General features: G+C 38.0%; 1 protein-coding gene across 9 annotated transcripts in view; it reads right to left on the bottom strand.

Annotated features, from left to right (window-relative positions):
- Positions 1–13,782, bottom strand: part of rnf220a (ring finger protein 220a) — a 133,100-nt gene that overhangs the window by 15,137 nt on the left and 104,181 nt on the right. For 3 of the 9 annotated variants that reach the window (XM_051135020.1, XM_051135048.1, XM_051135064.1), the window contains exons 5-9: positions 11,705–11,800; positions 9,617–9,659; positions 7,751–7,855; positions 6,610–6,731; positions 5,860–5,986 (exon numbers count right to left, since the gene is read on the bottom strand). In XM_051135020.1, the coding sequence (XP_050990977.1) occupies positions 5,860–5,986; positions 6,610–6,731; positions 7,751–7,855; positions 9,617–9,659; positions 11,705–11,800 (493 nt within the window). Of the gene's footprint in view, positions 1–5,859; positions 5,987–6,609; positions 6,732–7,750; positions 7,856–9,616; positions 9,660–9,809; positions 10,046–11,704; positions 11,801–13,782 lie in introns of those variants that run through there. The other 6 variants (XM_051135040.1, XM_051135070.1, XM_051135056.1 and 3 more) reach the window with 4 other exon arrangements.

Genomic DNA, 13,782 nt, shown 5'->3' with positions numbered 1-13,782 from the left:
ATGACAGTCATCAGAAATTTGGCTTTAAACGCTTTGGCGCATTTAATAATACACACTATGTGTTACAATAAACTTGTCACTAGAAACCATCTCCAACTGTAACAGTCCCAATCCAGGACAGGTTTGTCATGCCAGAGAAAGCCCAATTAGGAAGGCCTGTTCTAGCTGTGAGCAGAACCAGATTACTGCAGACAAGCCAGGAGACTGGTGTTCTAGGCCCAGATGGAGCCATCAGACACAGTCTGAATGGGAGTTGTGTCAGGTGCCTGTCAGGGTGTGGGTCCTGAGCACTGGGGCGTGCAGCCTGAGTGGCACTTCTATAAATCCAGTGATGAGCGCACAGACAAACTCCAGCCGCCGGCTGACTGGGTCCTTCAGTTCTGGTTAGGAAAAGGTTGGATCGGCAGCAGCCTGAAGGGTGGGAGCAGCCCGCAGAGACCCAGAGCCTGATTGAGCTGCGAAAGGCTGGAGCGGGCCAGGCCCCTCAGGGGCTGATGGAAGGATGTCAGGGCACTGCTGGAGAACAGGTTTGTCACGGATGAGGAGCTGAAGTAGGAAATGGAAGTGGAGAATGGTGCTTCCTCTTGTTCCTCAAAGCGCTACGACACGGGATGACTACTGCACAGTGTGGAGTGGATAACTACAACCTTCAGGGAGAGTGTTAGGCACTGACGGAAAAGAGGAGGACTGAAAGTGGATGTGGCGGCCATGATCTGTCTCTCCCTTTCTCCGTAAAGGGATCCAAAGGAGGCAGAGTAGGGATAAAATGCATCACAAATGCTTGCCCTTTTTTTACAATGTGCCGATGGTTTTTAGTGATCAAATAAAAGAGACCTTTTAAGTTTTATTTGGTCCCTGTGACTGCAGAGGCATATGCGCACAATAGCTGAGCTACATAAATCCAAGCTCCTCGAACAGAGAATTGGGGTGCGTACTAGTCTAAATATACACCAACCAACAATAGTGTACAGAATTAAACATAGCCGTCTATTGGTTTACCTTGCACTTAGCAAATTGTCTGTAAAATTGACAAAGCAATATTTTCATAAATTACTGCTAAATGTTTTTCAAAGACATTTCTTATGCTCACTAAGGCTGCATTTATTTGATCAAGAATACAGTAAAACAGTACTAAAATTAAAAATAACTTTTCTATTAAAATATATTTGATCAATTTAATTTACTCCTGTGATCTCAAAACTGTATTTTCAGCAGCCATCGCTTCAGTCACATCATTTCTCAGAAAATAATTTTAAGAGGGATGCACAATATTATCGGACCAATATCGGAATCGGCCGATTATGGCTTTAAATGGAAATATCAGCATCAGCCTGATATAAAAAATTATGCCAATATGTCTTGCGATTAGATAACGTCAGCAAAATGTTGTTTGTACTTTTTTTAAACAAATTATGAGCTTTAAAAGATTTTCATATTCTGTACATTTTTTTTAAAACTCTTTTGTTTTGGACCATCTGCAAATGTTAAATCTTAAAATAAAATGTTATGGTTACCACTGCATTTTTCTGAAAAAAAAAAAAAAAAAAAAAAAAAAAAAAAAAAAAAATAGAAAAAGGCAGTGATTGATATATATAGTTTATTTACAATGTACTGTCATTATAAATAAACTTCATTATTGTTTATTTAATTCAAATAAGTTCTTGTTAAAAACTAACCAAAATCAAAAATAATTTGCTTTTAATTTCCACACAGGAGAGACTTGGGGTTGTTTCCAAACAAAAGGAAATATATCAGTATCAGCATCATCAATTGGCCAAAATGAGTTGAAAAATATTGGCATATCAGATATTGGCAAAAATCCAATATCGAGCATCCTTAAATTCTAATATGCTGATTTGGTGAAAAACTTTTTTTTTGGAATTCTTAATGTTGAAAGCAGTTTCACTGCTTAACAGTTTTGGAAAACTGTAATACATTTAGAATTCTTTGATGAACCAAAACCTCAAAAGAATAGTATTTATTTGAAACAAACATTTTGTAACATTATAAATGTCTTTGCTGATTTTTTAAAATATAAATTTAATGTGTCCTTATTGGATAAAAGTATTTATTTAAAAAAAAAAATAGAATGTTAAATCCAAACTTTTGACCAGTAGTGTAGCTTGGTTATAAAAGTTTTATAGTTTTTAAGTATGGGCAAGCTTTATTATAGCGGCGCTGATGTGCAAAAAAGGAAGGAAAGTGTGCAAACGCATTAAAACATGAATCATGTCTCCTGTATTCAGCATCACCTCATTCTAGCTTGAAAATAGTGTAAGTGGTCTACAGATAACCCTCCCACTTCTCTGACCCAACTGAAGGTGGGTGTAGGGTACAGTCAGCCAAAAATAAAAGACCATAATCTGTAAATGATGGCGAACATTTCATTAATGCACTGTCGACAAGCTGCAAAGAAAGCCAAACCAGGGGAAAAATAAGGAAAAACTAATAATGTTGTGGCCACTAATGGCAGGCAAGCCAGCGGAAGATGTGGCAGGCCATAAGCAGCCAAAAGAGAAAAAAAAAAAAAAAATCACTGTTAATTCAATCAATTGATCAGGCTATGGATCCTGGCTAATGCTTTGCTAGAACCAGGGCAGGAAGGATGTCATCCAACATTGATTCAGCCTGGACAGGAAGGCTGTCCGCTTTAGTGCGTACACTGATGAAACCGGGCCAGACAGAAAAAGCATGGCACACCTACTCCAAGCGCAACTTCAAAACGGCCACATGAATGGTGTATAACTACCCGAGCAGTGTTGTAAGTGTGTCTGACTGTGAAAGCAGGGGCTACTGTTAAGCGGTCTTGGCAGGCAATCTAATCTGTGCCGAAAAGGTCAGTGGCACTCTAACTGCCTCTCAGTCAAATTATGCACGCCGTCGCACCGCCTCTTTGCCCGGCAGCCTCTGGGACATAAGCATACTCCTCTTCTTCTCTCCACAGTCTCCTTACAATGTAGCCTGTATTTACCTGCGATACTTTGCATGACAACTGCAACGTGTCATGTTCAAAGCAGGTCCCGTATCCATTTAAATGTTAAGTCGTCACATGCACAAAGCACATTTTCCTTGTTGGGTCACATTTTGCGAGCTGATTTACATATGCCATGATTGTTAAGTGCTAATCTACATATGTCACCCAAGACAGGAGTGTCATGTCGCAGCTAAGAAAGGGGACGTAGAGATCCCAGAGAAACAGGACATGAAACTTGGCCTCTCCTCCACCTCGTTGCCATGACACTTATCTGCCTTTCGCAGTATGTGTCGCAGGTCAGAGTTCACCCAATCAGGATGGCATTTACCATGTACGCCTGCCAGGGAGGGGGCTCAAAGCTGCCATCTCTCAAGGTTCTTTACAAAGACGAGCGGCGGGCCTCTGTTCTTCTTTCCCGGCTGCACCAAATCTCCCCCATCTCTGTCTGCGACTGCCATCGCCTATCTCTTCATCAGCACAACAGCCCTGCTAAGCCACGGACGCAGGAGGCCTTACGGGCCTCCACCACAAACTGATCCTCTTCGATTTCTCTCTTCTTCTCGGTCTCCCTTTTCCCTTATCATGCTCTTTTTGTTCGGTTTAAAGCGTTTCCTCTCTGCTTTCTTCCTTGGTCCTCAAAGAGAGAGAGGTGCTGGTGCTTCAGAGACGATAGCCCTCTTATCCCATTGAAGACTCCTTTCAAGCCCCCCTTCCCAGTCTTGCTCCCCCTGGGCTGGAGGGATTCTGCAATGCAGACCGATTGAACGCTTGAGGACTTCAGCAGAGCTTTCAAGGCGAAATCCACCTTCTGAGCATCCTGGGGGGAGCTTTCAAGTGGCCCCTGGGCCACAGAGTCACTTCTCACCAGGTCCCCCCTCTATCGCCATTACACCGGTGCCTGTGCTGAAGATAAAGGGCTGCAGAGCTTCTGTACAGACACATGGCTCTGTTCACATGCAGAATTGATCTGGGCAAGCGTCTGTCTAGCCGGGCGTTAGAGGAGCAAGTCCGTTTCTTTTCTTAATCCACACAGTTTTGCAATCTGTTCTCTCCTTGGGATCGAACAGCCTTTCCATTTAAGAGCGCAGAAGTTTACAAAAGACCACTGAGGGAGGAGACTAACTCCTTTTCTAAATACGAAATGAAGAGTGAGAAGACGGTTTTGGAGACGTTCCTCTAAAGCGCCAGCTCCACAAACTTAAACCCCTTTCAAAACAACTGAGCCAACATTCAGAAAAGTTCTAAGATAAAAATCTCAAGTATGGAGGAATGACTGACACTTCCTCCCAAGTGTAAAAATAATCTGAGGGGGTAAATTATTTATGAACCAACTAGAATTCCCTTGAAAGTCTTTCAATGAGTGTGGCAGCACATCAAAAAGGGTCTTAGGGAGCGTGTGTGTATGTGATAGAGAACGTCCCAGGTGAGCAGAGTTAGGTTGGGAGCTATAATTGCATTCCTGCAACGGGGGAAGCCCAGGGGTCAGCGGCCCATTTTTCTCACACACATCTCTGTACTGGGTGAGGCGGGTCAATTGCACAGCTAAATGTGTTTTCCTTTGACTCCTTAAAGGCCGAGCAGGGCCTGCCAGAACTCACCTTGTCTGGACTACAGCTGCCTAGCCTATAAATGAACACACATACGCCACTTGAACAGGCTGATCTTGGGGACCATCGAGAAGGAAAGAAATGTATGTACCCTTATTAAACGGCTTTAAAGGTTAAATTTAGGGTTAAATTTTAAAATGTTTTTATAAGGCCCTATGAAATCCATTTTATTTTTTCTCAAATTTAGTTTAATTTTTTTCTAAATTCTGCTTTTTCCATTTAAACATTTATACTTTTTTTTTTTTCATTTTAATTTTTCTAAACTCTTTTTTTAATGGTTAAATTACATGTTATTAATCAAAAAACAAGTCTAATAAATTCAAATTATGAAACTTATACAATTTAACATCAATTTATTAAAAGTTTAACAAAAATTACATGTTTAGGGCCCTATTAAATGTTTTATTTTTTTCTTACCTTCTGTTTTATTGTTACCAAATTCTTTATTATATATAAAAGTTATATAAAAGTTTATTTTTACAATATTTAGTTTTCTGGTTATCAAATGAAGGCATAAAATATTAATTTAATTGATCTTTTAATCAAATGAAAACTAAACTTTATTTTTTGGCAAACAAAGTTACAATTAAAATTAAAACATGAAAGAATTGTGTGATTATTTCTTAATAAAATTAAGTTTTAACAAATACAGTAATGACAGCAATATGTACATTCTATTAAACAATATAATATAACGATAGTTTCTCTCAAAAGAAATGGCACAATGTTCATGAAGAAACTTCAGAGAAGTTCTGGAAATGTTCATGTATTTATGTCCTCATTTGGCGAGACAAAAGACGCTGACATCACAGCGAACAGAGACACGCAGAACATGAACATATTTAAATAGTCTTTTTGCTTAATATTTAGAGATACTATTCCATATCGCGATTTGATTTAAGTGTAACGACCTACTTTTGATTAATTCATCCAAACAAAATTCTGTGACATTCCACATTATACAGGAAATTCTGTTTTAATGACTGGATTCTGTGATTCCGTCTGCATTTTCCGCATCACGGAAATCATAGGGCCCTATTTTTAGCGCCAAATCAGCATATTAGAATGATTTCTGAAGGATAATGTCATACTGAAGACTGGAGTAATGGCAGCTGAAATTGCACCTTTGCCATCACAGGAATTTTAAAATAGATTAAAATAGAAAACAGCTATTTTAAATTGAAATAATATTTCACAGTATTACTGTTTTTCCTGTATTTTTGTTCATATAAACAGCCTTGGAGAGAATGACCAACTTGAATGCACACAAATTCTCACCTCTGAAGCCGCCTTCCAGTAATGTAGTAGCTCGGACCCTCTTCTGTCCGCACCACTCGTACTCCTCAAACCGCGTTCCGTTCTCTCCTTCGACATCTGCGGAATCCTCTTCTGTTGCACCTTCCCTCTGAGAGAACAAAACCACTTATCAAACATGTACCAACACTTCAAACGGTTCATTCAATATAAAAAGACAAAACCACAAAGTGTGACTACATCAGAGGAAATCAAAGCAGCGCTTTCAAATCCACTAACTTCTAATGATGTCTAATTTTAGGAGCTATCAAACCACATGCAACAGAACACCCAAAACCAACCACCAAGAGTGCATTAGTATCATAAGAACTACTGGATTAGATGGGTTAAGAGGAACCTGCTATATAATATAAAGGGCAAGTGCTGCATCCTGAACCACTAAAATGGCTAAAGAGGGAAGCCAGTCAGACTGCATGAACAACAGTTTCCAGTGAGCCTCTTTATAAACTCATATAGAAGTAGGTTCAGGACGCTGAAACTGCCAAACAAATCTAAGTGGAAGAGGAGGAAAAGGAACACTTCAGAAAAGGGCTAATCCTTCAACTATTCCCTGGACACCCGTGTAGGAATAAAACACAGGTGTAATCATTCTTTGAAACATTCATATGTGTGTGTCTTTTGTCAGACGGCTGATGTCCAGGGAAAGGTGAGGGCAGAAAAGCCAAAGCTTCTAGAGGAGGTTGGAGGCCCAGATCTCTGGGTTTATGAAGCTACCTTGAACAGACATTGTTCCACATGCCTACTCATTTCCTCCTCTGTCCCTGTCAGCGGGGCGCTGCACAGCGGACATACCTGTCCATCCTCAGGCTTCCGGCGCTTCATCTTCCCAATCCGGGCTGCAGCACAAGAAAAAAAAAAAAGAGATAACGTGATAAATCAATAGATCAAAGTGACCATAATAAATACTACAGAATTCAAATGACACTGAGCTATAGACTAGGTAACAATAAAATAAAAAAATACATCAAAAATCTAAAAGAATTTCACTCAAATTATTATTTTGTTTATTAAAACAACTTTAGATTTTAATTATTCAATTTATTGATTTATTTACATTAAAACCTGGTTACATCAACAGCTAATATGCACAAGCAAGGACATCACAGGACACACAGAGTCAAACCGGGGAGAAAAAAAACAAAAAAAAAAAAGTGCGAGCAGCATCAAGCTCACATAAAAAAACCCCACATAGATCAGGATCCTTTACAGATTTAGCTTGAGGCTAGTAGGCATCTCCAGCCACGGATTTTACTGAGGCAAGAAAGATGAGTTGCAAAACACGACAGTGACGTGATAGGGCTCAGAGGTGAACTCTGTCCATTAGACCTTTGCACCCAAACACCAATTCCTCCTGGTTACATCGGGGACAGGCACGAAACGGCCAGGGCTCGGATCTCTCGGGGTGTCTCGCTCTTCCCCCTCCCCTCCCGGAGCACATAATTAGAAATTTAACACAGCAGAACAGCGCCTATTGCGCCGTAAGTCTCTGTCGCTTTTTCTTAACTGCAAATGGCGTGTGGGGACATTAATTTTTAGGTGGCTGTGATTGCGAATGGGGCCGAGGGGGACTGGAGGAGGAGAGGCAGGAGCTCCTGCCATTACCTCCAGGAGAGGGAGAAGAGAGAGAAGCACTGGCCACGTTGACGGTAATGTGGGGGAGATGGGCATCATTAAATAGCACGAAGAAAAAGGCAGATTAATTAGGCACGGCAGGAGTTTTTCCTCACTCTGAAATCACAGCGTCTCAGATGAGAGGTGATATACTTTAATACGGGCGTGGGTTAAAACAAAGACAGCCCCGTTTACCCTTACAGTGCCTGCGGCTGCGATAAAGGGGGGAGTGGGGGGGTCTTACCATGCCGCAGGCAGCAAGGGGCTAGGGGCACTCCTCTGGGCACTGGGATTGGGGGACTTTTGAAACTTTCCTTGGCGTAGCGCCTGCACCAGCAGAGGTCATCGACTGTTGACACATGAAAAAACCAAGGGTTAAGGAGATTCTCTGCTTGGGCAGGCGCTACAGTCAAGGGAAGTGCAAAAACAGGTCACAATTGACTACAAACTATACTAGCTATAATAAACAGCCACGTTATATGTGGCACGGACGCTGAGGTTGACATGGATGTCAAGCTTCTGGCAAGGCCATGTGACAGACACCAGTGCTGATGAGCATTTGGCTGATGCACCCTGAGAGGTGAGGCACTCCTGATTCGTGCCAGACGGTTACCAACACCCAGAATAACAACTGGCCTCGGGTCAGTGAGATCCCAGCTCATACCAACTCTCCCCACGGGTGAGGCAGCTCTATCACACCCACCGACTAATGACTATGGGTTGGGGTTCAGATAACCATACAAAATGACTAGACTCCCTGTCAGTTTATAACAGCAAGATGAGTCTTCAGAGCATGTTAAGTGTTTCAAGTAATGCTCACTGAGCAGAATGTCAAATAAATGCCTTAAAGTGTATTATTTTATCAGGTAAAGAGTATAAACAATTAATCTAATTTCTGACATTTCTGTCAAGTGCTTGTAATTAGCTAATTTTGACAGGTATGAACATTTATTAAAATTTTCATAAAATATTTCTGCATGTAATCATACTCTTGAAGTTGATACACTGTTAAAATAAAATTTATTTAAATATTACTATTTTTTATTGTTGACTTAATATTGCAACTTTTTATTAATGCCAAAATAATAATAATAATTTTCCAATAGTATTATTATTGTAGCTATTATTATAAACAATACAGAGGAACCTGTTAGATAAAGGAAAGTTCTCCATATATTAACTGCAATTTGTACTGATGATTTACGCCACTCAAAAGTTTTTTTTGTTTTTTTAATAAGTCTGTTTTGCTCACCAAGCCTGTATTTGATTTGTATTTGATCATATACAAGTCTGTATATGATTTAAAACACAGTAAAAAGTGTAACATTTTTAAATATTTTTATTATTTAAAATAACTGTTTTCAGTTTGAATATATTTTAAAACATTTATTTCTGTGATTTCAAAGCCGAATTTTTAGCATCATTACTCCAGTATCATGATCCTTCAGAAAACATGCTAATATTTTTGCTGCTCAAAAAAATGCATTATTATTTTGCTGAAAAAAGCTAAGTAGATTTTTTTCAGGTTTTCTTGATGAATAGAAAGTTCAAAATAACAATTATCTAAAATAAAAATCTTTTATAACATTATTGTATTTATCATCACTTTCAATTTAAAGTTAAATAAAAGCATTAATTTGAATAATTTCTTTCCAAAAATAAAAATAAAAAATTATACTGACTCCAAGCTTTTGAATGGTATAGTGTATAATTTTACAAAAACTTTTCATTTCAGATAAATGCTGATCTTTAAATCTTTTTATTCAAAGAATCCTAACCCTAACTGTTTTAAATATTGATAACAATAATAATACTTTCTTGAACTGCAAATCAGCATATTAGAATGATTTCTGAAGGATCATGTGACACTGAAGACTGGAGTAATGATGCTGAAAATTTCACTTTGATCACAGGAATAAATTACATTTTAAAATAGAAAACTTATTTTAAATAGTAAAAATATTTCAAAATTGTACTGTTTTCACTTTTAACTACTAGTGTAAAGTATTACACTATTTAATGGATGACACTTACGTTTTTATAAATCATGTCAACAGACAAACAATCACAACACAACATTTTTCTTGTTGCAGGGAGGAAATATACATACCATTCAATCGTGTTTGCCTGTTAGCTCGAACTCGTAAAAATGTCTGCAGGTGGAAAAAAAGAACAAAGAAAAATCTGTCAGTCATTCAAATTTATTTCTCATTTATTTCTGAGGACTTTAATGATGTGCGTATGACTAGATTGCGCTGGATTCTGCAGCGGACCCCTGATGTCTGAATGTAAACAAAACCTACTTCTCTCTTGCCATTGCTCTGCAACTCCTCTTCCATAGCAAACGCCACAACTCTCCAAACTCATTTGGTTTACTAAAGCATAAAGCCCGGATAACTCTCCTCCAAAACGCCGATATGAGACTCAATAATTAATTTACGAAGGATGAATAAGGATTGAAAATGCTAGGCTCACTACAGCAGTTCGTTTCAGCGCGCCATCGCCGCCATATTGCTGCCGGTCATGTGACAGGCACGTCAGCCTCAAAAGTTACAACTGATGCAGTTCCGTCTTTCACCACTGGGGCGCAGCAGTATGTAAATGACGCATATAATGTGTGCTGCTCCATTCATTTGACGTTTAAGAGGTGTAAACAAACTCTTCTTGCTTAAAAACTACGCTTTGTTCTATATATATATATATATATTTTTTTTTTTATTATATATAAAATATTATATGTTATATATAAAAGACATGTACATGAGATTTATTATTTGTGTGTCCTTTTCTCTTACGAGCATTTTGTACATTTCTAGTAAGATATGAAGATTTGTATAACTGTGATTAGACTATTCCTTCCTTCCTATTTCGTTACAAAAAAGCAATACATGTTAACCCCACAAATATGCTTTGAAAAAAACAGCATTTATGTATTTTTTTATGACGGTCACATTGAATAAAAACACAGGAAAGACATGACTATCAAAATAATAAAAAGTTTAGTCACGTCTACAGGAAAAGAACCTTTTAGAAAGTCTTGAGCCACTGCTATTAAAAGTCTATTTTATGATAATACACCGTGTTAATGGCCCAATGTGTCTGCACCATAGATTACAAGAGAGGATGATCATGAATTTTAGGAAAAGGGCATCATTAGCATTAGTCATTTGAGCCGCTCCATTAATGAGAAGTTCTACAAAAATCCTCTTTAAGTGGTGACAAACACTGTATATCAGTCAGTTTACTTAATTACTTTTAGTTTTGTGATGTTAGAGGCAAATTCGAAAGACTTATCAGGACCATGCAGGTGGGCCTTCTTAGCTAACGTGCAAAGATCTGCCCGGATATTGTTTTAATTGAGAAATTCTCGCACTTCCAGGGTTGAGGGACAGATAGAGATGCCGGCCAAAATGTCCCACAGACCCACAGCTCCAGGGGGAAGCGGGAAGAAAACAAACATGTCAAGGACACTGGAGCGCAGAGATGATATCCGGGGCTCGAGGGCAGCGTAGATTAGCCCAGGGTTAAACTATGGATGATTACATATCAGAGCAGAACACACATTACAGCCTGAGTAAACCTGGGGCTGGAGATTAGCAGAGCAGATTTCGGCCTGTATTAATACGTCCGGCAGTCAGATCCAGTCTGGGATAAGATGGAGGATATTGTGGAGGAGAAAAGCTGGATACACATCATTTCACTGTGTTATTTTAAAACATTTTGGGTTAAAATCTTATTTTCAAGGAGACAGTTAATGTGAAATGATGTTTCTCAAGGTAACTTAATTTGTGTCAAAATTACTAGATTTAATTCAGTTATTGCTGAATTGAACTGTAAAAGCAAAACAATACATAATGTATTGTTTTGTGCTAATAAATAGCAAGTTACTTAAATTTTAATATAGTAACAACACCTGCAGTAAGTAACAAGCTAATTTTTGTAATGGTTATTTATAAGTCATTGCTTCTGTTGACAGGATTCCAGTTTCATTACATCTCAAGTAAAGCACCAAAGACATTGTACCCAGATTTCACATATTGAGACACACTCAACAAGCCAAAACCCAGTGAAATGAAGGGCTGCATCAGAGGGGAGAGTTTTGGTCTATGTGTGGAGTGTTTCTCAGAGTGTCAGAACTGCACAGTCTGTCACTCTGCACCTGTGACAGACTCCCTCCGTCTGAGGTTTCCCGTCTCACCTGGTATCTGTCAGAATGGTGAGCTTCATCAGAGGAGAGCGGGGACACAACTGGAGACTCGCCCTCACGTTTGATGTGCACTGACAACAGGAGAGACTAGCGAGAGAGAGAAAAAAAAAAAAATGAGAGAAAGAGGTGAGCAGCCATCCGCTAGACAAACGTGTCATCCACAGAACTGATGGCGTAGCCACACACAAGAACTCCAAACCCGGTGTGTTGAAACAATATGACTGATGTGAACAATTGTTGACAGATAACCATTAACTGCCATTTCAGCTTCAAACTATGTGTGTTGACAGGACATCAGTGTTTAGAGTAATGGAGGGTTCGACAGAGAAAGCAGGACACGAGACGGCATGACAGGACACTTTGATCGCCTATAAACGTAGCGCCGTGCGCCGGGAGACGTAACGGGCCTGTCCTTCTGAAAACCTAATTGACTTAATTTCTCAAATGACTGAGGAAAGGGGGAAGGGGAAATACTGCTTACTTTCCCGAGAGTCTTGATCTCCGTCCTGCTTTTATGAGGAGGCTATAAAATATTTGTATTTACAATCTGCTCTGATTAATCAGAGTGAGAGGAGGGGTTGCTGCTTTAGCGGCTGACAACTGTAATCTAATATTAATAAGTGAAAAATGGCAGCCTCTCTCTACGGGGACAGTAAATTAGACATTATGCATGGCTCCTTATGCTTTTGAATCGCAAGGTCAGGAAACAATTTATTTGTGATCTCAAAACCTTTGGAGCTCAGGGAATACAGTGTGTGCCAGAGAGGGAGTATGAGCGCTAAGTGTTTACACGGGTCTACTGTATATAGCGTGTGCGAAGTTTAACTGTTTCATTGTCCAATGTGAACTGATAATAGTCACAAAATAACACATGGATGGAAAGTGTAGCACCAGGTAATCTGACTTGAAGAATATGTTAAAATGAAAAAAATGTTAAAATAATGATAGAGATTTGTTTGGGATCAGTAAGATTTTTAATGCTTCTAAAAAAGTCTCTGGTGCTCTCCAGGTTTGTATTTAGGTTTGTGATTAATCGCATCTAAAATAAAAGTTTTTGTTTACAAAATATATGTGTGTGTACTTTGTATATTTATTATGTATATATAAATGCACACACATACATGTATATATTTAAGAAAAATATGTTGTTTATATATTATTATATAATATCAACAAAAATGTATACATGTAAATATTTACAAAATATGGTATTTATATATACATAATAAATATATACAGTATATTATGTAAACAAAATATTTTATTTTGTATGAGATTAATCGTGATTAACCGTTGCACAGCACTAAATATCTTTTCTACTTGATAACTAATTCTGTTTTGTTTCTCTGATGGCGAGGCTGATTTTTAGCAGTCATTACTCCAGTTTTCAGTGCCACATGATCTTTATAAATCATCTTAATATTTTCCTAATTATCCTAATAATTTCTTATTATTATCAGCACTGAAAACAGCTGTACTGGTTCTTTTTTTTTCTTTTCTTTTTTTTGTAAACAATGATATATGTTTTTGAGGATTATTTGATGCATAGAAAGTTTTAAAAAATATCTTTTGTAACATTGCAAATGTATTTACTGTCACTTTTGATCAATTTAATGCATACTTGCTTAATAAAAGTAATCATTTCTTTAAAAAAAAAATAATAACCCCTAACTTTTAAACAGTACACTTTAAATGCTGGGTGAAATATGGACAAACCCAGCGACTGGGTTGTTCTGAACCAGCAGTTGGGTTAAATGTTTAAAAATTACTACACTTCTTGCTTAAATGAATTCAAAATAGGTTTTTGAATTTTAAAAATCAGACACAATTTCTAGAGGCATCAGCAATAATCAAAAGGTCAACATTCATTAATAAGCTAGTTAAAAAAAAGTGTATTATTTAATTATTATTTATTCAACTTATTAATAAATGTTCATTTATTGAACATATTAATAAATGTAAATTTCCAACCTATTTTGGGTTTATTTTAAGCAAGAAATAGTCATTTTCAAGCAATAGCTCAGTTAAATAAAACTACCCATAAGTTAAACATTTAACTCTGCTGGGTC

Source organism: Labeo rohita, chromosome 2 (assembly GCF_022985175.1).
Source record: "Labeo rohita strain BAU-BD-2019 chromosome 2, IGBB_LRoh.1.0, whole genome shotgun sequence".
NCBI classification, from domain to species: domain Eukaryota; kingdom Metazoa; phylum Chordata; class Actinopteri; order Cypriniformes; family Cyprinidae; genus Labeo; species Labeo rohita.
This window is presented reverse-complemented; position numbering and strand designations above follow the sequence as displayed.